This window comes from Mauremys reevesii, linkage group 2, assembly GCF_016161935.1.
Source record: "Mauremys reevesii isolate NIE-2019 linkage group 2, ASM1616193v1, whole genome shotgun sequence".
NCBI lineage: Eukaryota > Metazoa > Chordata > Testudines > Geoemydidae > Mauremys > Mauremys reevesii.
The window spans coordinates 4,441,333-4,467,087 of NC_052624.1; the positions used below are offsets into that span (position 1 = coordinate 4,441,333).

At 58.2% G+C, this 25,755-nt stretch overlaps 1 protein-coding gene across 1 annotated transcript in view; it reads right to left on the reverse strand.

Annotated features, from left to right (window-relative positions):
• Positions 1–2,472: 2,472 nt before the first annotated feature.
• The window catches only part of LOC120398779 (NAC-alpha domain-containing protein 1-like), a 32,092-nt gene continuing 8,809 nt past the window's right edge, over positions 2,473–25,755 (reverse strand). The window contains exons 2-9 of the mRNA XM_039526408.1: positions 15,614–22,480; positions 11,953–12,246; positions 9,226–9,314; positions 7,225–7,308; positions 5,083–5,229; positions 4,168–4,299; positions 3,141–3,263; positions 2,473–2,652 (exon numbers count right to left, since the gene is read on the reverse strand). Coding sequence (XP_039382342.1) covers positions 2,638–2,652; positions 3,141–3,263; positions 4,168–4,299; positions 5,083–5,229; positions 7,225–7,308; positions 9,226–9,314; positions 11,953–12,246; positions 15,614–22,480 — 7,751 coding nt within the window. The 3' untranslated portion in view covers positions 2,473–2,637. The remainder of the gene's footprint in view (positions 2,653–3,140; positions 3,264–4,167; positions 4,300–5,082; positions 5,230–7,224; positions 7,309–9,225; positions 9,315–11,952; positions 12,247–15,613; positions 22,481–25,755) is intronic.

The window sequence follows — 25,755 nt, forward strand, 5'->3', positions numbered from 1 at the left end:
CCACCGACCAGGCTGTTAAAGTGGGGGCCTGGGGTTAAGGCAGGTTCCCTGCAGCTCCTGGAAGCAGCTGCCAGGTCCCTGTAGCTGCTAGATGCATGGGCCCCCATGCACTGGCCCAGCCCCAAGGGTTGGCTCTGCAGCTCCCATTAGCCAGGGGTGGCAGCTGGGGGCAGCACACAGAGCCTCCCTGGCTCCCCATGCACCTAGAGGCTGCAGGGACCTGGTGGCTGCTTCCCAGGAGCTGGGGTAAAGGCCTCAGCAACCCTGCATCTGACCCCCTCTGCCCCAGTCTGGAGTCCTCTCCCACCCCCACCATCCCTGGCCCCACCCCCACCTCTCACTGCCTGCATCCAGAGCCCACACCCCTCTTCCCACCAACCCCAGGCCAGAGCCCTCATCCCTGGCCCACAGCCTGCACTGCCAGCTGGAGCCCTTGCACCCCAACCCCTGCCTCAGCCTGGTAAAAACAAATGAGGGCAGGGCCTTGGAGAAGGGGTGGGGCAGGGGCATTTGGTTGTGTGTGCTTAGAAAGTTGGCACTTTTACCCCACCCATGGGTGCTGCCTGAGGCCCCTCCCTTACCTGGGAAGGGAAGGTGGCTGATGTGATTGCAGAGCCATTTGCCATTATCTTTGAAAGCTCATGGCGATCAGGGGAGGTCCTGGATGATTGGAAAAAGGCTAATGGTAGTGCCCATCTTTTAGAAAAGGGGACGGAGGTGACTCTGGGGACTTACAGATCAATCAGCCTCACCTCAGTCTCTGGAAAAGCCATGGTGCAGATTCTCAAGGAATCCATGTTGAAGCACTTGGCGAGGAAGGTGATCAGGAACAGCCACTATCGATTCACCAAGGGCAAGTCATGCCTGACCACCTTGATTGCCTTCTGTGATGAGATAGCCACAGAGCCAGTTATTAGGAAAGCAGCGGACAGGATATATCTTGACTTAAGCAAAGCTTGAGATACATCTTCCACAGTATTCTTGCCAGCAAGTTACAAAAATATAAATGGGATGAATGGACTATAGGTGGATAGAAAGCTGGCTAGATCATTGGGCTGTGATCAATGGCTCACTGTCTAGTCAGCAGCTGCTCTCAAGCAGTGTGCCCCAGGGGTCACTCCTGGGACTGGTTTTGTTCAACATCTTCATTAATGATCTGGATGAGGGAAATGATCTCCCCCTCAGCAAGTTCACAGATGACACTAAGCTTGGGGGAGGGGCGGGGGCAGGGGAAGAGGTAGATAGCCTGGAGGGTAGGGATAGGGTCTGGAGTGACCTAGACAAATCGGGCCAAAAGAAATCTCATGAGGTTCAACAAAGCAAGTGCAGAATCCTGCACTTAGGACAGAAGAATCCCAGCCACCACTACAGACTGGGGACCGACTCGCTAAGCAGCAGTTCTGCAGAAAAGGACCTAGGGATTACAGTGGATGAGAAGCTGGACATGAGTCAGCAGTGTGCCCTTGTTGCCAGAATCTCTAATGGTATATTGGGCTGCATTACAGCCTTGCCAGCAGATCAAGGGAAGTGATTATTCCCCTCTATTTGGGACTGGTGAGGCCACAATTGGAATATTGCATCTAGTTTTGGGGGCCCACTACAGAAAGGATGTGTGGAAATTGGAGAGTCCAGCCAATGATTAGGGGGCTGGGGCACATGACTTATGAGGAGAGGCTGAGGAAACTGGGATTGTTTAGTCTGCAGAAGAGAAGAATGAGGGGGGATTTGATAGCTGCTTTCAACTACCTGAAAGGGGGTTCCAAAGAGGATGGAGCTCGGCTGTTCTCAGTGGTGGCAGATGACTGAACAAGGAGCAATGGTCTCAAGTTGCAGTGGGGGAGGTCTAGGTTGGATATTAGGAAACACTTTCACTAGGATGGTGGTGAAGCACTGGAATGGGTTACCTAGGGAGGTGGTGGAATCTCCTTCCTTAGAGGTTTAAGGTCAGGCTTGACAAAGCCCTGGCTGGGATGATTTAGTTGGTGTTGGTCCTGCTTGGAGCAGGGGGTGGGACTAGATACCTCCTGAGGTCCCTTCCAACCCTGCTATTCTATAAGCCCAGCCCAGTTCTCTCGGCACTCAGCAGAACAAGCCAGGTATATCCACACTGCAGCCCCAGGAGAGACATGCTAGTGCCTCTCAAGCTAGCATGCTAAAGCTAGTGTGGATGTGGCAGAAGGGGTGCCCAGCCACCCGAACACAAGCCTGGCTGAGCTCCTGGGTCTAAGCTCAGGTGGCGAGGCCTGGCCACAGCATCCTCTGCTATTCTAGCTTGAGCAGAACTAGAACCTGCCCCTCTTGCCAGATTATGCTGCAGCTGGGACCAGTCCTCCCAGACAGGCCCTGCCCTCTTTTCCAGCTTCCACCCAGCTAAACTGGAGCTTCAGCCACAGGGGGCCTGCAGCCCTGCCCCCACCCTGCCTGCTCATGTGCGACCTAGATTGAGGTAGAAGAAAGGAGACCACACCCATGTGCATTTCAAGTGAATACATGAGGCCATTTTATTGAGCAGCAAGAGAGATGCAGACTAGTAGGAATATTTGCAGTTCTAGAGTATTTAATACCAGCTGTACTGTATAGGAGTAACTGTGCATCTATACAGAGGGGGTGGGTCTGTTTGCACATCCGGGCCAGCAGCTACATGGTCAGCTCCTGCAGGAGAGAGCAGAGGGTTAGATAGGGACCGCAGGGTACAAGGAGGGGAGCACTAGGGGTTCTCTCTGGCATCTCTACAGGAAGGCCCTTGCTTAACGCTTTTAGTCACCTGTTTTCAGCATCATTACACAGGACAAAGCCTGGAGGACGACACCTGGCTGGAAGGCAAAAGGGCCCCTGGTGGGAAGTGGAAGGGCCCCTCTCCATCAGATCTTGGCAGTACCTCCCCCTACAAGCCTTCTGCTCATGAGCAGAGCTTCTCTAGGCAGGGGAGGTTTAGTAGCTCAAGCACAGCACAGAGCCAGGAGGACCCAAGTTCTAATCCTGGCTTGGCCAGCTACTGCCTTCTTGGGAGGCTTGTGTCCCTGCCTCAGTTTCCCCCTCTGAAGTTGGAGCATTGCTTCCTCAGATGGAGACTAGTCTGTGACCACAGGGCAGGATCTTATGGCAGGTGGCCAGGCATAGCCTGGGCACTGGGCTCTTACCATGATGGCGTTGACGATATCGTTGTTGTTGTGTCTGAGCGCCCGCACGGCTTTGGGACGTGACACGTTGGCCTGGGCCATCACCAGCTCGATATCTCTCACCTCCAGTCCAGTCTCATCAACCTGGGGAGGGGAGGAGGAACTCATCATGCTCCAGCCAGGGAGGGGGCACAGTACCACCCCCAGACCCTGTTCACACCCCAGCATCAAATGCATTTGGAAGGGGAGGGGAATTGGCTCCCAAGGCAGGAGCGTTACCACTTCATCCTGCTGGTCACTTGGACAGATCTGCCCTGGACAAGGGATGGCCACTGCCCAGGTCTGTATCCTCAAGCCAGACCAAGCTAGCCGAGCCCACTCCTTGGCCACCTTTCTGCCTGTCCTCAGGCACAGCCGTGCTGGTTCTCAGTGAGCTCAGTAGGAGAGCCCTGGGGTGCACTATGGCACTCAATGCTCCGGCATCCTGCCTTCTTCCCACTGATCCCTGTCAACGCACCAGTCTGCACTGACCAGTTAGGTCTGTCCCCCCACCAGGCAGAGACTAGACTGTTTTCTCCCCCTGCTGCTCTGAAGGACAGGAAGGAAGCTGGCTACCTAGGAAGCTATCCCAGTTTCCAGCACCCAGGCAGGGCGAAGGACAGTAGCATGCTGACAGCATCTGGCCATCTGAATGAGCCTCCAGTGGGTTACAGCCAAGAGGGACACAAGAGTTCTCTCCCTTGTGGCTGGTTCACGTCTCCTCCTAACCTCAGCACCATGTAGGCTGGGCCCAGCAGCTCATCGCTGGGCACTAGGGATGGGGTGGAGTCCAGGACCAGACACTGGACTGACAGCAAGTGGTGCTGCAGCAGTCACCTTCCCTCCGCTGTACTGGCTACACCCATGGACCCTGGAGAGGGATGAAGTGTCACCAGCTAAATCTCTTCTGCCCTTCACCCCCAACCTGACTCAGTGCTCAAGCTGGTGCCCAGGGCGTGTTGTGGAACCAGACTGCTACTTCCCCCAGCTTCCTTCCTCCAGGCCTTACCTCCTCCTCTTCCTCACTCTCCTCTTTGATAGTGAGCGCTGGGGCTGTTTCCGTGATCAAAGGCGAGTGCTCCATTGGCACCTTGAACTTCTCCGCAGCCGCCTTGTGCACCTGCTGCGACAGGTCTTCGATCTGCAGGGACAGACCCGAGTCAGGAGGGGAGGCCGGCGGAGTGACTCCAGGGAGGCGGCTAGCGATTTGCCAGCCATACGAAGGGCTGGGTGGGGTGAGAGCAGGGGGAGCCTGTCTGAAGTAGAGGAGAGCTCCTGCCTGCCTCCAGCTCCGAGGACACGGAGGAGGGTAGGTCATGGGGAGCACCAGCTGTGCACCAGCGCCCCCAGGAGCCAGGGCAGGAGGAACGCCATGGTGCAGGCCAGGCGAGTGGAGAAGAGTTGTTCAGGGTGGGGGGGGTCGTAGCAGGAAGACTCCTGTGCCCAGACTCGTCTTAGAGGAGGGGGAGTCCCTGCCCCATGGGTGGGGTAAGCCCAGCGTGAGCAATGCACTGTACTAGTGAGGAGCCTGTCGCACAGGAGCTGGGTGGGAGGTGCTGACCCAGTTTTCCTTCTCTACAGCTCTGAATTCAGCACCCCACCCCCCCGGAGAATGGCCCCATCAGGGCTGGGGATTGGAGTGAGTGATGGCCAGGCTAGGGCCAAGCCTGGAGTGGCAGCTAGTCAGGGCTCCCATTTACACCAGGGACTAGGCTCTGGCCAGCAGGAGCCAGTCAGATTCCAGGCCGAGCAGCAGCAGCTCGTGGGAGTCCCTCAGCAGGTGGACTCTAGGCTTTGCCCACCTGGGCCAGGGACCAGCTCTGGGCCACGGTGCAGTGGCAGGCGAACACAGCAGGCAAGGCACCTGCTGAGCACTGGAGCCCCAGGACACAGCCGAGGGGTCGGGGTGCCCCCAGAGCCTCACCTTGGCCTCTCCAAACACTATATAGATGTCAGAAGCCGGGCTCTTGAAGACGTCCGGCTTGGTTATCACAAACAGGATGTTCTTGGACTTCCGGATGGTGATCCTGGTGACGCCGTGAATCTGACGCAGCCCCAGCTTGGACATGGCCTGCAAGGGAGACGGACCAACAGGTTAGTGGCCTCAGGCGGCAGCAGCCTCTGCAGCTGGAGCGATGGACCGGGGACCCTGGACCAGGCCTCACGGACAGAGGCAGGGGAATCACCTTCAGTCTTTGTGCGGTGACCTGGCCGAGGCCTTTGGCTGGCGCAATGGAAGGGCTGATGCCAGGAGTCACCATGGCAGGCTGGCCATTGGTTTGCCTCCAGGGAGGCTGGATGGCCTCCATCTCAGAGTGTGGGTTGTGTTGCCTGGGGCAGCACAGGCCAGGGGCATCCATGGGCAGCACCTGCTGGCCCATTCCCGGTTCTGCTCCTTGGAGATGCCAGACTCATCTTGCACAGAGCTACGCAGACCAGGAGAAGGGGATGTTGTGCCGGAATGGGCCATTGATGGGTGCCAGGAGACACCCATGGCTAACGTCACAGGGCCAGTGTCCCATCTCCCACGTGAGCTCTGCCCTGCCTGAGAACCCAGTCTCTGTGACTTGCATTACACCTGGTGCCACTTCCGAGCCCCCGCAGGGATTTTACAAGCCAGTGTTTGGAAGCAGAGGCAGGGGAGAAGTAGGCGTGTGACCCTGCCGGTAGGGAGAGGGGTGGGCAGCCCGGTGAGCGTTCCCCATCCCTAGTTGCTGTGACGTGGCATTGGGAAGCGCCCTGTACAGCAAGGCCACCCATCCGGCCAGGCCAGAGCCCTTCTGCGCAGTGGTAGGTTGCTCTGACGCCCACCCAGCCCAGAGGAGTTTGGTGATAGGACAGGGCTAGTTGGGCAGCTTCTCCGATGGGGCTGTGTGGCCAGGACGCACAAGTGGTTGTAGAAGGTGTGTTAATGGAGCCCCCCAGATCCGCCTTGGGATCGGCCCAGCAGGCTGACAGGAGAGCAGGTGCAGCTGCAGGAGGGCTGGGAGCCCAGTGGAAAGGGGCAGGAGGCTCCAGGGATGACAGGCCTGGTCAGGCAGCACAAGCCAGAGCCCTGGGAGTCCACAGGCTCCTTGGGAGCCTGGCCCACCCCTTGCTGCCGCCACTCCAGTGCCTGAGCTCTCTCCAGCAGCATCCTGAGCTGTCCTGTCCCTGGGGAACAGTGCCAGAGGCAACCCAGACAATCCCTGGGCAGACCCAGCAAAGCCACTGCCACAGAGACCTGTGAGCTGCCTGGAGCCCTGCTCCACGTCAGAGGTGCTTTAATCAGGGCTAATCGCCAGAGCCAGTGACGAACACAGACGGGCTTATCCAGCCCCTAATCCCCACCTCAAACCTGTGGCTAGTCGGCCAGCCTGGCTGGGTCTCATCTCAGCCACGAGGGGCTCCCCGTTTCTGCCTCCCCTCAGCTCTGCAGCCCCTTGGGCCGTCACGCGGCAGAAGGGGTGGGACTGTGCTCCTGCTGCTCAGGAGGCCCTGGCTCGCCAGCCGGCCCATGGCCCAGCCCTGTGTTTAAAAGCTGCCCACACGCTTGCTCCACCCAGCCCCAGCTGATGTCCCTCCAGCGTCACCCCGCAGACGGCACGCGGGGGACCAGCTGTGCCCCAGGGGCTCCGGAGGAGGTGTGCTGGGCGGTTTGAGGGTTAAGGTGCATCCTGAAGCTGGGGTCACCGTCTGTGTTTTGATCATTTGGCCAATTCAGCAGCTCCCCTGCAGGAGCTGCTGCACTGGACAGGCTGCTCCCAGCTGAGTCACCGCCCAGGCAGATGGAAACAGGTGTTGGATGCAGGCCTGGCCTGGCCCAGAGCTTCCACCCGCTCCTCCAGCCCCCAGCAGGACCCTGTCCCTGTTGGCAGCACAGTAAAGCCACTGACTCCCAGCCCCTGCCCTGGCACAGAGCGAGTCCTGCCCAGAGACCTGACGTGGCTCGGGACAGGCACTGCCAGGAGCCTGCAGCCTGAGGCTTCCCTCCCCCACAGCAGGAGCTCACCCGGGGGGCTGTCCCACCGGCCCCTGCCCTCGCGCAAGGTGCGGCACCCCCATGTTCCCCTCATGCCACACGGACCTTTCTGGCTTTCTTCTCGCTCCGGCTCTGCTTGGCTTTGCTGATGGTTTCCTCCCCGGTGCTCAGCGAGTGCGTTAGCTGGGCCTGCAAGACACAAGCGCCCTCTAACAGCGGCTCCCCCACGTCCCGGCGTCTAGAGGGCAGAACGGAGCCATGCGCAGGGGCCAGGACAGCCGTGCCTCCGGCCACCGCCAGGCGGGGAAGGGGGAGGCTGGAGCGGTGCCAGAATCCAGCCCCTTCAGCAGAGCGCCAGGCTCGTTAGGCCTGAACATTCACCCCCCGGATGGCGTGTCCAGCAGGGGAACAGGCACAAATTAAGTCATTAGCCCCAAAGCCAGAGAGTCTGGGCTAGACCCAGACTGGGCATGTGTGTCGCAGTCCCCACAGGATCCGAGTAGGGTGACCAGATGTCCCGATCTTAGAGTCAATCCCAATGTGTGGGTCTCTTATATAGGCTCCTATTACCTCCTACCCCCGTCCCGATTTTTTTACACTTGCTGTCTGGTCACCCTAGAGCCGAGTGCCACACAAACATACCGACACCCGTGCTGGCATCCCAAGTTCTCCTGTCTCAGGGTGGGTACGAACAGCCTCACACCCCTCCCCAGAGACAGGTGCCATAGCCCCCCCTCCCCTCATCTGTCTCGTGCGTTCTGGAAAGGCTCTGGCAGAGACGTAGGTCTAAAGCCACCACCCTGCCCTGCCCTCTGGGGAGATGGTGCAGGGTTTGCAGCTCACTAAAGCCCAGTGCCTCAGGCCAGTCGCTCAGCTGGTTCTCAGACCCACCCTCCAGCTAGGAATTGCACCAGGAGAGCTTTCCTCAGGCGCTCTCCTCCTGGCAGCCAGCACTGCCCCCCAGCCTAGTCCAGAGCCCCACCCTGAGGTGGGGAGGGGGGAGGAGAGACCATTCAGCTGTGTCACATGCAGAGGGGCACATGCTGCTCCCGCTGCAGGACGGCCATTCGGGCTGCATGTCGTGCTGGGAGAGAAGCAGCAGCAGCAGGCGGGGCTGCTGGCTTAGCAGCAGCTGCCCTGTTCTCTGCTGCGTCTCCCTCATGCCACCACCCCCCCGCCAGGCTCCAGCAGAGCCTGACCCACCCACAGATAGTGCCTCATGCCACGGGCCCCACTCCATGGAGACAGGGCACAGCCTGCAGAGCAGGATCTCCCCAGCCCAGCTGATCCCCGCAGGCAGCTCAACCCTGAGCCAGGACCCCCGATTGATTCACAAGGGAGGAAGCTGCCTGCCGGACATACTCCTCTCCTGAACAGGACGGCATTGGAGGGAGAGGGGAGGAAGCCAAACGTGGCTCATTGTCCTTTGCATTGCCACGAACGTGTGGGTGGGATGGACACTGGAGCATGTCAGACACTGCCCCTGCCCCAAAGGGTCTCCAGGCCAGAGACAAGGATGGCCCTGGGAGATGAGTATCCTGCAGCCAGGTCACCATGGCAGGGATTGCAGGGCACAGCTAGGGACAGCTCCCAGTCCAGGGACACCTGGTGACTCTGGGAGCTGTAGGAGTTCCAGGGCTACAGAGGCCACCTCCCAAGGTCTCTGCACTCCAGAAGGGTGCTCAGATACCAATGGGTGGTGGAGACACCCATTGGTAAGCCCTGCCCCCCGCCCCCATTTATCCAGGCAGAAGGAGCAATACGACACTCTCCCTCCCATCTAGTTACATAGCCAGGGTGGGCCTGATGGGAGATCTGTTCACAACCCCTTGCCATGGATGGGGGGTGCTCTTCTTGCATGCCATGTACTTGGGCTTCACAATCCCACCTCCCAGGGCCTGTTTCTTCTCAGACCTCGGCCTGTCTGCTGCTGAGTTACTGTTGTCCTGTACCACAGGCCTCCCCTTTCCCACCAGGGGGCTGGGAAGCAGAGACCCCCCCCTGCCAAGGGAGCTGGTTATTCAGGCTAGTTCAGTCATTTACTGTGCCCAGCCCCTGTGCTGGGACCCTCAGGCTGTGTGGGCCTCTCCCCGGGCAGCCCCGTACCTGAGTCTGAGCTGTCCGGGATTCTGAGATGTCTGGCTCCTCCAGCTCCGGAATAGACTCATCGTTGCTCTCCGAGTCGTTACAAGAGCCTGGAAGAGAGGAGACCATCAGTGCCACGGCTGGAGCCCCTCAACCGTCTAACCCATCCTATCGACCGGGGCGAGGACACTCAATCCCTTCCCGGCACCGAGTCACAGCCCTGATGGCCGCGGGAAAGGCCAGTTGCACATGCAAGTTCTTTCCCAGGTTGAGGCCACAGCACCACTTCCCTTTTGACAGTGGCCCTGAAACCATTGCTCGGCAGGAGGTGCAGGGGCATCCAAGGGGCAGGAATGCAGGACAGTGGGTGGGATGCACCTGGCTCTGTTCCAGGAGGGACTTGTCCCTCGGTGCTGGACATATATAGCCCTAGAGCTTATGATCAAGCTGGACAAGTGGTAGGAGGGGGAAGGGACACACCCAAGGTCACCCAGTGGATCAGTGGCAGAGCCAGGAGACCTGTGCTCTGTTCCTAAGAGCCAATCCCATGCCCTGTTCATGGGCTGTGCTGTCTGTCTTGCATTTACACAGCCTTTTCCATCTCCAGTGGATCCTGCCTGCTTTAGAAGTGAAGTGCAGCCACCTCTGGGGTGGAAGGGGCACCTATTTACCAGCAACGTTAGCTCATTGTCACCTGTCTCCAGCTGAGACATTCCACATCCCTCAAGCCCTGGGACTCCTCAGATTGGAGTTTGCCCAAGACTACCAAGAGAGAACCCTGCTCCTGGGACCTTTGCTACCCAGAGTGCTTTGCACCTCAGTTGTAAAGCCTCACTGAGGGAGGCCATGTGACTTCACAGATGGGCCCAGGCTACTGCCTTAGACACTCTAGCGGTTTCCTGGCTCTGCCAGTGACGTTGGGCTGCTCACTTCCCCTCCCATCCTGTGTCTCGTCTGTTTAGACCCAGTCCCTTGGGGCCAGGACTAAGGCCCAGCCATTCCTTACAAGGCAACCTCTGGCACTCCCGGTGTGGACAATGCACTCTGAGTGTCGTGCTGACCTAACCCCGGGTGTGGGCCTGGGTAGGCGGAGGAGGGAATGTCCCCATTGACCCAGCTACCGTTGCTCTGGGAAGAGGGGTTCCTAGCCCCACAGCAAACCTTTGTCAGCGTGGTCTGCGTCTTCACTTCGGTACCTGTAGCTTAGGGGCCTTAGGCGCCAGGCGCTGTCGGGCCAGACGTGCTACGGCAGTGTCGCTACGCTGGGGCTCCAGCCAGCGGGATGGCACGTCAAGGCCTTGGTTTACCAACCCAGAGGCTGGAGCCCCCTGCCCCGGTGAGTCACTGACAACATGGGGGGACGGCGGACGGGTTCCTGGATGTGCCCAGAGCAGCTCTCGGTGCTTTGGCAAGACCTAAGCATAGGACCCGGGATGATTCTACAGGAGCCGTCCTGGCCAGGGAGGGCCCCAGGCTCCCTCCATGCCCAGGCTCACTACATTTGATGCTCAAGGCACCGCCTCAATTCTCACCCACCCCAAGGGGCTCATGCCCCAGCCTCCATCCTCTTCACTGAGGGGGGACGGGGTGGGAGCCACTGCTCAGAGCTGCAGGGGTGTGAAACTCTGCAGCCTCCCACCCACACTGGGCCTCTGCCCCAGCTTTGGTTACTTACTGCACTGGTTGTGTTCTTCATGGGGCTGGCAGGCCACCCCCCCCCCCAGCACGGAGTGGGAGTGGGACTGGGACGGGCAGCTGGGCACGTGCCCCACGCTAGGTAGGGACCCAGGCACAGCCACATCCACTCTTGTTTGCTTTAATATCGCACCATCCTGAATCGGGGCCTGGAACCCCACTCGCCCCTCAGGAACTGAGTGGTGAACAGCACCCCGGCCTGAGCAGAGCGATCGGCTCCTCGGCACAGGCGCCAGGCCCAGCAAGCCCGTGGTTTGGGCCTGGGAAGGGTCAGCGATGCACAGCCCTAGGTTTTATCTGGGCCTCTGCGGCAGTGCTGGGAATCGCATGGCGAGAAGCTTCCTTCCCTCCCCCCGTGTTTCAGTTCCTGCTGGACAAGGACCAGGCCTGTCTGCGTAAGAGGGGAATAGAAAGCGTTGAAGCCCCCCCGTGCAGCTGGTCCGTAGGGCAGCGCAGCCAGCCAAGCCGCTCCCCTTTGTTCGCTGCGCTCGAGGGGGTTTGCTTTGCAGAGCTCCAGCTGGAGAACCCCTCCCCCGCCCCCGCGGCACACACTGAGCCGTACAATACAGGAGGCTGCGCCGGGCATGCAGACCCCTGTCAGCTGCTATCCAGCAGCTACTACAGGAGCCCATTGCGGGAGACGAGGATTAGATCAGCCTCCTGCTTTGTGGGCATCCACAAGTGAGTGCCTAGGGCAAGCGCCATTCCCGGCAATAGTCCATTGCCCCGTCCTACCCCTGGGATGTAGCCTGGCACCGTTAGCCCTAGAGGCTGGCTCTGGCACCCAGCAGTGCCAGGGGCCGGAGGAGGTTAGCAGAGCTCCATTGAGACCAATGAAGCCATGCCAATGACCAGCCGAGGATCTGGCCCAGGACCTGTAGGGTGCTTTCCCCAGAGGTTCTGCTGAGACACCTGCCTCTGAAGCGAGCCTGCCGCAGGAGAGCTGCCATGCTCCGGCGAGCTAGCAGAGGCCAGGACAGGAGAGGACTGCATGGAGCTCAGTAGGGTTGGGGAGGCTGTCGTTCCCCTTCCTCCCACCTGCAACACATGTACCTTTATGGTTAACTTCACAGCTTCTCTGCCCCACCAGTGGCTTGTCCTCCAGCAGCGTCATGCCAGCCGCCTCCCGCAGGGTCTCGATCTCCGGGCACCGGTAGGGTGGCTCGCTCTCGCTGGAAGAGCTCGATTCCGACTGGATGGAGCCGCGGTGGGCTCGCCTCTCTTCTGCGGAGGCAGAACCCCTCCCTCTGGCGTCTTTGTTCCCTGGGAGCTGGGGCCTCCCTCGAGAATCCTGGGTGCTGAGGAAGGGGTCTCTGCATAGGACTGGGGACGCGGAGCTCTCCAGAGCTGCAGTGGAGGGAGGAATTGCATTAGGCTGGGTTCTTGCCCCCCACCCCCCTTGACAGATTAGTGTTTCCAGAGCGGAGGGCCCAGTGGAACCCACTGCTGGGCCAGCTGCATGGGGACACGTTTCTCCCATCAGTGGCAGCACTGGGACCAGAACCTGGAGGCCCTATTCCTAGTCCCCTGCTCCACCCAGCCTTCCAGCTCCTGACAAAGGGAATCCAGGCCAGAGCCCTCCGGATGTGCCCCCTTTTCAAGCAGGAGGTGTAAATTCCCACTCAAGGAGCCCTACCCGTGGCTCTCTCATTGAGCTAGTACGTAGCCATGGGGGCTAGCAGCTCAAGCCACATCAGGACAGCAGCAACCCTGGGCTAAGCAGCGGAGAGTCACATTCCATCTAGAGTGCATCAAAACAATGCAATATCGGGCGGTTAGGAAGGAGCTCCTGCCCTAACAGAACCCACCGTCAGAGAAAAACAGGGCTTAGGATGTTTAAAGAAAACTTGGTTTGACATCGTTCCGCCTGGCAAGGAATCACTCAGTTGTGAGTGGAAAATCTCCACTTCCATTGTTCTGCCTTTGTGGGCCCCACTTCCCTATTGTTTGGCTGGGTCTTGGATTGTTTTGGACTGGGGTGTAACTAATTTTGCAAGATTTAAGTCAACTAAGGTGGTGGGCTCTGGTGGGGTAAAGAATCGTTTCATAATGGGCTGTCATTGGCAGAAAATACTGCTTGGTAGGACTTCCCTTTAAAACGATTGGTGAAGGTAGAGCTAAGCAGGACTCAAGTTTATGTATAAAAACTGGGGTCCAGAAGGAAGTTTTTTGGGAACCAGCTCCAGGATACAGCCCCAAAGATAAGAGCTGCCAGCCCTCAACATCCTGCCAACCACATCATGCAGGAAGCTGGAGGAGCCCCCTCCCCCAACCTGATCCTGCCTGGCCACCAAGGTGCATGTGCTTTCTTGGGAGTGGTGAGCATTGTGTGCTTAGCATGGGCACTCTGTTCAGAGAGGTTCTGGAGATTACTGGGTAAGGCCACTTCGCTGATAAAAGGCCCTGCAAACTCTCAGCTGCAGGAACGGGGTGGCAGGTGCCTAACTTAACTGGGCCCATGGAAGGGTAAAGGTGAGGTGCCCTAGAGCAGGGGGCTCTCAGCCTCTTTGAGGGTGTCCCCCCTGCCCCAACATGCTACAAAAACTCCATGGCCCACCTGTGCCATAACTGGTTTTCTACATACAAAACCCAGGGCTGGCAGCAGGGGGTAGCAAGCACAGCAATTGCCTGGAGCCCCTTGCCCCTTTGTCCTGAGGTTCAACAAGGACAAGTGCAGAGTCCTGCACTTAGGACGGAAGAATCCCATGCACTGCTACAGACTAGGGACCGAATGGCTGGGCAGCAGTTCTGCAGAAAAGGACCTAGGGGTTACATTGGATGAGAAGCTGGATATGAGTCAGCAGTGTGCCCTTGTTGCCAAGAAGGCTAATGGCATTTTGGGCTGTATAAGTAGGGGCATTGCCAGCAGATTGAGGGACGCAATCATTCCCCTCTATTTGACACTGGTGAGGCCTCATCTGGAGTACTGTGTCCAGTTTTGGGCCCCACACTACAAGAAGGATGTGGAAAAATTGGAAAGAGTCCAGCAGAGGGCAACAAAAATGATTAGGGGGCTGGAGCACACGACTTATGAGGAGAGGCTGAGGGAACTGGGATTGTTTAGTTTGCAGAAGAGAAGAATGAGGGGGGATTTGATAGTTGCTTTCAACTACCTGAAAGGGGTTTCCAAAGAGGATGGATCTAGACTGTTCAGTGGTGGCAGATGACAGAACAAGGAGCAATGGTGTCAAGCTGCAGTGGGGGAGGTTCAGGTTGGATATTCGGGGAAAAAAAAAAAACTTTCACTAGGAGGGTGGTGAAACACTGGAATGGGTTACCTAGGGAGGTGGTGGAATCTCCTTCCTTAGAGGTTTAAGGTCAGGTTTGACAAAGCCCTGGCTGGGATGATTTAGTTGGGGATTGGTCCTGCTTTGAGCAGGGGGTTGGACTAGATGACCTCCTGAGGTCCCTTCCAACCCTGATATTCTATAAGTAAATTTCCTGCCATGCATGGCATCAGCATCCAGCTGCTGGGAGGACCACTGGACCTGTCCTCTTGGGAAGGCTTCTTTAGAAGAGTGATTAATTGGCCTAGTTAGTTTTAGCAGAGCAAGGCTGCCTGCCAAGCAGCTAAACAAAAAGGGCTGCCACCTTTGGGAGATGCATCACCCAGCACTTTGAGTTCAGAGCTGTGCAGAGGTCACTGATGTGGCAGAGAGGACATGGCCGGGCCAGGAGATAAGAGCCTCCAGATCTGGGACCCCCTGCATGAGGAACGCAGCTGTTCCTGTTTGAGATAAGCTTCTTCCCAGTCCAAGAGCTAGTGACTGTTGCAATGCATGCTTGAGATTGTCCATCATCCCTCACCATAGCCAGAAATGCAGCTCTCTGGGGTGGAACTAGCACCAGTTGACTGACTAGCACCAAGGACACTCTCCCAGCTGAAGCTGCAGATTAATTTGACAGGAGCTCGGCTAGCCCATCACCTATTCTTTCAAGGAGCGCCATGGGATCCTTTGTGGCCCAAAGGAGTCAGGACATTGGTCTTGAGGAGCAGTTAGGGGGCATCCAGCAGCAGGACAAGCCCTTTCCCCTGCACCTTGGATGGGCGCTGGTTCAGCACCAACTTGGAGGGAAGGATGCTATCCATGGAGCCGTCACTATGTGACACGTTTGAGGTAGTAGTGTGCTAACCATTCCCACCACTGCACCCTGCCTACCTGGCTCACGTGAAGGTTACAGGATGCAATGAGTCCAAACACAGGACTTGGGCAAGAACCTTAGAGGCATTGCCTGAGCCACATCCGAACAGAACTGGGGCCTTCACACTTGCCCCATAGCCAGGGTTTGGGTTTAGTCCCATTGGTGCATGGGGGAAAGTTAGGGGCTGGCAGCAAGCGGAGCTGGAAAGCTCTTGTTCAGCTCCTGGGGCTGAACATTTGGTCAAATGCACTGCACGGGTCTCCCTGCTCTTCTGAGGAAGTGATGCTTTCCCAAGGGAGCAGGTCTGCTGCCGCCAAGTGCTTTAGAGAAACATGTCTCCATAGGACTAGGCCAGAACTGCTGGTGGATGTTTGTGTTGGAGAAGCCTGTCCTCGGAGGGCCCACCGGCACTAGGTCCACTAAGCCTATGCTGATATTAACCCTCTCCCTTACAGAACAGGCTAGAGACGCACCTGCCTTCTACCCTCCCTGACCTGGGCAGACCAGGTCATTCCCAGCAGATGTTCCATCCCCTAATACAGGGAGCAGGAAGGGGAAGAAGGGACGTTACCTTCTAAGTATTTCCTGGAATCCAGCAGGAGAGATGGCTGGTCTTCAGCGCGAGCGTCCTCTGCGACAGAGAGTGCTTCAGATGCGAGGAGCCCTGAGTTTTGGCCTTGGATAGGATCCTCTGAGCAAGGTGGCAGGAAGGATAAAGCAGGAGGCACTTCTATGAGTTCAGAGCAAGGAGGAGGGGAAGGTGCATCCTCCACAGTGGCTTCAGGAGAGGCAGGCCGACCTGGCTGGAGGGGAGCAGCTGCAGGGATGGGGCAGGGCTCTGGTGGAGGAGACTCGGGAGGCTGGGAATCACTCGCCAGGGACACTGCCGAGGGCTCAGGAGAAGGTGCATCCTCCACAGCAGCTTCAGGAGAGGCAGGCCGACCTGGCTGGAGGGGAGCAGCCGCAGGGATGGGGCAGGGCTCTGGTGGAGGAGACTCGGGAGGCTGGGAATCACTCGCCAGGGACACTGCCGAGGGCTCAGGAGAAGGTGCATCCTCCACAGCAGCTTCAGGAGAGGCAGGCCGACCTGGCTGGAGGGGAGCAGCCGCAGGGATGGGGCAGGGCTCTGGTGGAGGAGACTCGGGAGGCTGGGAATCACTCGCCAGGGAAGCTGCCGAGGGCTCAGGAGAAGGAGAGGAATGGAGCATCAATGGTCTGGTTGCTTCTGTAGTTGGAAGCATCTCATTCTCTCTGCTGCTTTCAGTATCGTCCAATGGGATTTGGCTTTGCTGATTACCTCCGTCGGCTGGATGCTGTGGGCTCTGCAGGTGTCCTGCTTGGCTGGCCTCTGGCATGGCACCATCTACACCTGCCTCCCCAGGGCTCTCCCAGGGCTCTTCTGCCCTGGGCGAGATCCCCAGCTCTGCAGGCTCCTCCAGGCTCAGTGACCTCTGGTCCTGGTCTTTGGCATGAGTTCCAGAGGAAGTCTGGACGGCCTCTTCCGCCAAGGGCCCTTCACTGTGCAGGCCGGAGTCTTCCTCTGCAGAGAGATCCTGTTCCTCTAGCACAGGGGTCACTGACTCACTGCTGCCCATGGAGGAAGCGAGTAGCACAGGGCTGGGCGTCACCTCCGCTGCAAGCAGCGTCTCACAGATGCTCTCCAGTTGTGCTTGTTCTGAAGCGCTCTCGTCCTCGGAGGGCTGCCGAGTACCCTGGTCCTCGCTGGGCTGCCGAGAGGCACTGCCAGCAGCAGGTTCATGAGTGGGCGTTTCAGGTTCAGGCTGAGCTTCGACCACCCTCTCTTGTGCTTCACTGGCCTCCAGGGAGTCTGGGGTGGCCTCTCCGGAGGAGCTCTCCAAGACCCTCTCCTTGAGGCTGGCAAGGACACTTTGTGCTTCTGTCACCATCTGGCTGCTCGCAGGACAAAGAGGCCCCACTTTGAGCTGGGAGGCCTGGAGGTTCCCAAAGGAGCCTTGTAACATGGCGGTGATTTGCTGCCGCTCGCGAGATGCTGCTGGCAGGTCAGCAGGGTTCTCCACCAAGGCACCAGATGGCTCACGCAATCCAAGGCTGACCGACAGGCTTTCTGCAATGACGGCTTTGGATTCCAGCGAGTCAGGGCTCGTTTTTGTTGGCCCTGAATATTCAGCAGGACCTTCTGCTTCCAGGCTTGTGCTGGGGTAGCTGTCCCCAGGCTCTGCGGGGGGCTGGTCATGAACAGCAGGCTCGCCTATGTAGATCTCCTTCTCAGAAGCAGTGAAGAGCAGCTGCTGATTGCTAGGCACTGGCACGTTGGCTCTTAGTCTGGTGCACTCTGAGCGAGTGGAACGTGGAGCTTCTTGCAGGGAGGAATAGTGCAAACACAAAGCCAGGCTGTGCTCAGGGGGCTCCGGGGCCAGGCCGTGCTCAGGGGGCTCCGGGGCCAGGCCGTGCTCAGGGGGCTCCGGGGCCAGGCCGTGCTCAGGGGGCTCCGGGGCCAGGCCGTGCTCAGCTGAAGAGACCCCTGAGGCGTTGGGCACAAGCAGGGATGGAGAGTCGCTGCTGATGCCCATGTGGAGATATTCCGGTGGTAGAACTGCTTCCGTCAGCTCTGTTGGAACGTCACCCTCTTGCTGCTCTGTTAACTGGCTCTCGGCTTGTTCAGGAGCGCCCAGTTCTCTCCCCTCCCCGGAGGATTTTGGCTCAACTAGTCTGGTGCTCTCTCCCGTGCTCTCCTCAGAGGCCATGAAGAAGCTGGAATCCATGTGCATGAAGGACTGTGCGGTGTCTGGTGGCTCTGGGGAAGATTCTCTGGAGGAAACGGCCTTGTCGGGTTCCTCCTGTGTAGTGTCCGCAGTGGTCATCTTGTCATCAAGACCAAGGGGAGGACTGAGCGCTGCACAGCCTGGTGTTTGCCTGCCTTCCAGGGAGTCTCCACTGGACAGGTCATTGCTGAATGCGGAAGAGCTGCCTTCGGAAGCTGCCTCCGCACTCTCTGCCAGCTCCACCTCCATCTCTCCTTTGGGTGGGGGAGTTCCTGGCTGACTCTCTTTGGGCTGAGCCTCGGCCTCCCTCTCCTCGTCAGTGAGGCAGACCCATTCTTCGGACATAGCCTCAGAGCCAAGTGCTTCCTCTTCCGGCACATCGCCCAGACTCTCACTCTGCTGTAGAGCGGCTGGCTTCACTTCCCGAGGAAGTTGGGTGCTACCCACCCACTGCTCTTGGGTAGAGGCCCCCTTCCCACCAGGCAGCTCATCACGGCCAGGCTGGTCTCCAGTTTTCTTGGCTGTTTCTTCTGCCTCAGTGCTCTCCATGTCCCCTTTGAGCACCACGTTCTCGCTGCAGCTTGTTAAGACAGATGAGTCTTGATCCTCTCCAGTCCCACGCTCAGGCTCCCAGGGAGACTCCGAGCTAGCTGTCTCCAGTACATTCATGTTGCTGTCCCTCAGCTCAGGCAAGTCTGGATCCAAGCTACAGACATGTGGGGCCTGGAACGCTTGAGCCCCTGGTTCAGGCAGCGTTTGGCCTGGAGCAGCTGCAGTGGGAGATTCCATTTCAAGTTGGTCTCCTAGGGGGCAAACCTGAGGAGAGACAGGATCTGTTTGGCCGCACGCCTCACTTCCTGATACAGAAGCGTAGGTGGCTTCCTCAGCAGATCTGGTCTGCAAGTCACGGTTGACAGTGCTTGAACAGGGAGCTGGGGTTACCTCTTCCACAGGTTCTCCCAGGCGAGCCAGAGCCTGAACAGCCACCTTTGGCTGGGTCTCTCCCATCGCAGCAACGGGTGAGGCACTAAATGTGGATTCCAAGTCAGATTCTGCAGCCTCAGCTGTGAGCCACTTCTCTTCTGTGCTTGCCACGAGCGCCTCTCGATTCTGGTCTGTGCTGCTGTTCATTTCCACTGGCATCCAGCTGCCAGGAGAGGCAGGGCTGCTCTCGTCCAGTTGAGGTTTTCTTGAGTTGGAGTCTTTGGTCTCTCCAGTCCCTGAGCATGGCCAGACTGGCTCAGGGATGCTGCTGTTTGCCAAGGCCAGCTTCTTGCCTAGGGCTTCTTGCCCCCAGGTTGATTTGGTGCTCTCTGGAGCTGCTATGGCCTGAGGGAGCAGTGAGAATGCCGTTGTGCCGAAGTACCTTTTCACATAGGTCTCTATCTCAGACTCCGAGCTCGCATCCAGCTCCCTGCACTCCTGCTGCCTGAAGAGCTGGCTGCTCCCATCCAGCCGCCTCTGGAGTTCCTGCAGGCCTTTCTGCATCGCGTGGAGGTCCAGGCTCTGAGACTCGGCATCCCCAGGTGGAAGAGGGGGCTCTTGTTGCTGATCCACCACCACAGCCAACACGGGCTCATTCTGGCTGGCTGTGTCCATGAGCACGTTTGGCTGCGTGTCATTTTGTCCCAGAGGGGGCACGGAATCCAGGCTGGCTTCCAAGAACAGCTCCCCTTGTTCCTCATTGTTGTTGACTTGATCAAGAGAGGAGGCCTCCTCCAGCTCCTCCTCCTCAGAGGAGGAGAAGCAGGCGATCAAGCACTCTCCTGCTGGCTCGCTGTCAGCTCTGGTCACTTCAGGCTGTTCCAAGTTGGCATCATCGGAGGCTCCCAGTTGGGCCATGAAGTGACCTTCCCTCTTCCCTCCCAGAGAAGCGCTGTCCTGGTCTAGGAGCTCCAGGAGGTGCGCTTCAGACTCCTTCAGCTTGGTGCTCATCTCAAACACAGAGGCATCACTGGCTTTCCTGGCAGTAGGCTCAGTGAGCTCAGTGGGAGCTGGCTTCTGTTTCCAAGGCAAGGGTATCGCAGATCCCGTCCCATCCCCGCCTCTCCATGGTGCCACACACACTTCAGCAGTAGCCGACTGGCTTAGTGGCTCTGCATTCTCCATGACTACCTCCAGCCCGGGGAAGGCCTCTGTCTCCTCGTCTGTATCAAAGCAGGCGATCAGACACTCTCCTGAGTTGGGGAGCCCTTTCTCCAGAGCCTCCTGCATGTCTGACAGCGAGGACTGGTGCTCTAGGGAGCTCTCTGAGGAGGGGCCAGTATCCCCTGGAGAATCATCTGCCTGGTCAGATTCGGCTCTCGGCGCAGACTCCCCGGGGGATGGTGTGCTGTCTGGTTTCAGAGAGGGGCTCCAGCCCTGGCCTGCGGGCGAGACGCTGCCGCTTCCTGGGCTGTCTTCAGAGTCGCTGTGTTCATCCACCGGCGCTGCCTTGGGTTCGGCGAGTGCTGCTGATTTCGGCATCCCCTCACTTTGGGCTGGTGGCTGCCTCTCTTCTGCCTCCCCCTCTTCCTCCTCTGTGGATCCTTCCAGCTTATCCTGGTGAACCACGTTCCCCTCTGGCTCAAACCCAACCTCCACCCCTGTGTGGGGGACTGTGCCCAGCTCCATGTCCAGAGCCGAGAAAGCCGCGTATTCCTCATCGGTGTCAGAGGCATCCGATGACGTCTCCATCTCGCTCTCACTGCCCGAGCAGGAGGCCCCCTGCTCAGAGTCCTCTGCAGCTGGCTTCTCCTCTTCCTGAGCTGAGGGGGTCACCACAGCGTATTGCTCGGTGCTGTACAGCCGCTCGTCCGCCTCGCCGTTGTACGAGGCGGAGTCGGAGGACTGGGAAGTGTCATCTTGGTAGGCAAAGGACTCGTCCACGCCCTCGTTGATGGAGTTCTCCGACAGAGAGTGCAGGAAGGAGGCAGAGGTGCTGTCATCTTCCTCCGCCCCGTAGACGACGTCGTTCTCCACAGACTCCCCCTGGGGGAACAGTGTGATCTCCAGCGACTCGGCCTCGAAGATCAGGCTCCCGCGAAAGGGCAGTAGAGTGGCAGGGATCATCTGGTCATTGTCTGTGAAGTCTGATGGGAGCTCTGCTGAGGAGCCAGTGGTCTCGGCCTGCAGGCTGCTGGGCGTCTCTGCATCTGAGGAGCAGCTTGCCCCAGACACGCTGCTGGACTCTGACTGGAGGCCTGGCAAGGGGATGGGGGAGCAGGACAACAGGCTGGACTCCAGAGGCTCTTTCGCTGCATCCCCTGTCCCCAGGTTGGCGCTGGCTTTATCTGAGGTGAAGACTTCCACCTTCAGGAGCTGCCTGTCCAAGGTGCTTTGCAGTGGCTCATCCCCAGAGTCTCCTCCTGGATGGGGCAGGTCCTTCTCCTCAGCTGGCAGCAGCTCCCCTGGATTCTCTGGCTCTGTGGTGAGCGGGACCCATGCAATAGAGGAAGCAATTTCAGAGTCCCACTCTTCTTCTGGCGTGGTCTGACCATCCCCTTCCTCCTCCACTGGCACTGAAGGCAGAGTCATGTTGCCAGAGGAGAGTCTCTCCAAAGAGAGGTCACCTTCCTCCTCCTCCAGCTGCTCAGGAGACAGACAGGAGCTCCTGGCAAACCGAGCCGGCTCCTCAGAAAGCTCCAGCTCCAACAGGGATTCCCCATAAGCAGTTGAGGCTTCCATGGTCTCTGACTCAGCGATCAGGTTGGGAGAACAAGACGGGGAGGTGCTGGAGGTGCCGGAGGAAGCCCAGCTGCCCCCCTCGGCGGTGATGTAGGACCCCGACGGAGAGGTGGGCGGGGAGCACAGCCCTTCGTTGTCCATGTCGCTCTGCTCCTCGCTCAGGCGGTCCTTGGCGTAAGGGAGGTGCTTGAGGTGGGAGTAGACCGTTTTGATTGGCGTCGAAGGGGCCGTGAAGTACAGGTCCGGATCCAGGACTGGTTTGACCTCGGAGGGGTGCAAGGGCCCTGCCTCGGCCAGCTCATCGGGGGGGTCTTTGGCAGGTGCGGGAGATGGGGAAGGCACATCGGCCGTGGTTTCACCCTGAGAAAACAACTTCTCCTGTAGCGCCATGCTCGGCTCTTCGGGCTCCCAGGGCAGCAGACGAGGAGGCCGATAGAGACACACTTGCCTGTTGTCTCTGGGTTTGGGGCAGGGAGACTCCCCTGGTGTGGCCTGGGCAGAGAGTTTCCCAGCAGCCTCGGAGCTGCTCTCTGGGATCCGATTTTCGTCATCACTCGACTCCTCTCCGGCATCGGCTGCGATGCTTTCGGTGCCAGCTGCCTCTGATGCGGGAGCCTTATTGTCCAGCAGCGAGCTGTGCAGCTCCACCCCCGTGTCCGGCTCGTCATTGCTGCACTGGGTCTCCTCCCCCATCACGATCCTGGTGTCCAGCATGTCCACACTCAGCACTTCATGGAGGCCTTTGGGAGGCGTTTCCAGCAGGACCTGGCCGCACTCGCTCAGCGCAGCCAGGCCAGCGGGGGAACTACCGACAGCTGTGTCGCAGCTGGCTCCCTCTGGCTGGGGCCTGTCCTCTTTCTTGGCCGGCAGGAAGGCCAGGGCTCCTGGGCTGCAGAGGGTGGGCTCCATGGCAGCGGGGCTTGTACAATCGGGGGCTGCTGTCAGGGAGCCCTGCAGTGGAGTCAGGGCGGAGGCGGGTGAAGAGTCACCACTGGGGGTGGACGTGCTGGAGGCGTTCCGAGAGCCATCTGGGGAGAGAGCAGAAGGACACATTGAGTCTGGCACTTGCTCCATGACTCCCCTACGCCACCCAATGCTGCAGCAGGGCTAAGCCTGCAAGGACTCGGAGCTCCAGCCTGGCCACTAGACCCCTTGGATGAAAGCATCACAACCCAGATTTGCTTTTCACCAGCCAGGGGGGTCTGCACTTCATTGTAGCCTTGGAGCGGCCAGTTGCGTTTTCTGGTTCCCACGTACAAGCTCCAGCCCTGGTTCCAGGCAAGGGAGGTGGGGAGACTGAAGTCTAGCAAGAGGACACCTCCTCCCACCCCAAAAGCCTGTCTCAAGTGCTGTTCTACTCTGGAGAGGGACTCTGCTAAGCTGGCCCCTTCTCACTCAAGATCCAGCCCCATTCATATCCAGTCACAGCCAATCCTGTTTGCAACAAGACACGGATCTTGTTCCACTACCCTCTGCAGAACCTGCCCAGCTAAGGACCAGCAAGTCGACTTGGTTCTGTTCTCCCTTGTGCATGAGCATCATTCACCAAGCTCCAGTCAGCTACACTTGTGCAACCCCTGCCTTCAGCAGGGAGCAGGGCTTGACCTGCAGAACATTTGTGACTGCATGAGGAACGAATGTCAGCTGGATGGTTAGATCCCACAAGGGTTTGCAACACTGGCAATTCAAAGAGCACCATCTCCCTCTGGTGCACTGGTCACCCATGATCTGGAACTCTAGAGTAAACAGTGCCATTTACAGGGTCACTTTTCGAAGTAGGGATAGTCAAATGCTGAAGTACAACCCCATTCAGCTGGGCAGAGGCTACTTCCAGCTAGTGGAGGATGCTCTTTCATTAATTTCCTTGCCATACAGACTACACAAATAGTGCATGAGACTGAAGTTTAGTGTTTCCCTTAGGAAAAGTTCAGCCTATGATTTTAGTTTTGTTAGTTCTAGTGTCTGATTTTAACCAGGTTTCTGTTGATCAGAAGTCAGACTTGACTGTGGACAGTTTCAACATAAGCATCTGCTTAGTGACCAAACCAAGCTAAAATATTGCTACCATTTAAAACGTCAGAGGTTTATGTGAACGCAAGACAGCATCTCTCAGCAGCGTGTGATAACGTAAGTGTAAGAGAGTCAGATACATAAGTACTGGGCAATTTAATTGTTGGGCAAGCCATGCTTGGCAGACCCATACTAAAGAAACTAAGTCAATTGTGTGTTGCTGAAAGGAACCGACAGAGCCTTGGAGACCCAGATATTCTTTCGATGGAGCAGGCTTCCCCAGCCATTTGATTAGCATGTTGGGCAAATTATTCATTGTTTGCCATGTTAACTGCGAGTTTAGCCCTGACGTTGTTCATGGATTGATCCTAGTTTGTACAAACCACTGGCAAACACTCCACACACACATTTCAGAAAGCTGCTCCCTTCAGCACCTGGCTCTTCGTGGGTCAGTCACTGGCAGGGAGATAAAGGAACACGTCCTGAGCACCTCTGGGCAAACAGTCATTGTGAAACCCCAGGCTTGGATGTTTTCACCCACATCCAGCCCCCAGCCAGGCTAGGGAACAGATCAGGACCTGCGAGGAGCAGGACGGACTCCCTGCTTCTGTTCACTTCTTTACACAGCTCTAGTCTCTGCCCTGACTGGCACCTGAGGGCTACTCCCATAGTTTAGGCCTAGGGAATCTGCCAACAAACCCCACCGCTGCTGTCTCCAGCTCTGGCAGACTAGGAACAGAGCTGAGATCAGCAGCTTGTCTCACGCTGACAACCAAACAGCCATTGGACGGGGAGCAGCTTTCAGGCACTACAGCTACCCAGATGCCAAAGCAGCTGTTGGACGAATGGCTCTAGATCCCATTTCCAGTCCCCCGCCCCCCAAATCCCCATCCCCTCAGATGTGCTTCCATTACATCCCCCCACCCAGTTTTGTGGGTAGAGATGGCGTGTCAGGCCTCAGCCGCTCCCTGGGCAAGGTAGGACGCAGAGCAGAGAGAAAGTTACGCACAAGTGTCCAGGGAGGCTAATGCAGTTGCCTTGTTTGACTGGAGAGCTGCAGCAATTGGCTACGAGAAAGCTCTAATGCAAGAGCACCCAGTGCTGTAGCAGTGAAACTTGCCAGCTCATTCTCTGTCTCCAGCAGTCACTTTACCCAGCCCGGGCGTGCAGCAGCTGTGTGAGGATGCCATGCACGACAGGACCCATTGGACCAGGACACAAAGGCTCCCTGATGCACCTGAAGCAGAGCCTTCCCCAGGTGCACAGTCACGCCGAGATAAACCAGTGTTCTAACTCCTCCGAATAGCCTGGAGTCTTGGACAAAGGCAGCAGACTCTGGTTTCAATTGCACCCAAAGAGCACAGCCCAGGGAACAGATCCTGCCATGGTGCCGGGACACTGACAGTACCAGTGCAGAAAACACAGACAATGCCACTTTCTGGAGTCAGAGCCCGGCTGCAGCACCCTAGATGTTCCCCATTAAAATGCTGACTCACCCCCATGCCCGCTTGGCTGATGTCTGGAAAAGAATCTCACTGGAGACAGCCGGGCCTGCAGCCAGAGCGCACACAGCGTACGCTGCAGGGCTTGCAGAGGGGCCATTTCTTTTACTCCTAAGGCAGCTGCCTCCCCAGAGAGAAGGGGGCGGGATGGACCGAAGCTGCTGTTGACCTGATCACTACACCTGAAGGGTCAGTTGGACGGGGGCAAGGAGCACTGAGGAATGCAGCTCCCCTTGAATGCACAAGACCAGCAAACTCTCCAGGGTGTTGGGGAGTAGCGTGGCCTAGTGGGGAGAGCTCTGGACCAGGGCTCCTTGCCTAACTGTGCTACTGATCTGCTGTGCAACTTTAAGCCAGACAAAGGTGACGTGATCTCATTTTCCTTCTCACCCTGTGTCTGTTTAGGGGAATTTCTTTGGGGGCAGGGACTGTATGTTTGGGGCTACAGCAGGCATGGCCAACCTGGGGCTCTGGAGCCACATGCGGCTCTTCTGAGGTTAATTGCAGCTCCTTGGCTGGAGCTACAGGCTCCAACTTCCCAACGTGCTGGGGGGTGCTCACTGCTCAAGCCCCAGCCCCACTCCACTCCTTCCCCCAAGGCCCCCGCCCCTTCCCCCGAGTCTGCCCTTGCTCCTCCCCCCCGCCCAGCCTCCGGGGCACCACAACACAGCTGAGTGCGGTGGGCGGGAGGTGCAGGGATGGAGGGGGAGGTGCTGATCAGTGGTGCTGCTGGCGGGAGGGAGACACTGGGGGCTGGAGCCGATGGGGGGCCGCTGACGTGCTACTGTGGC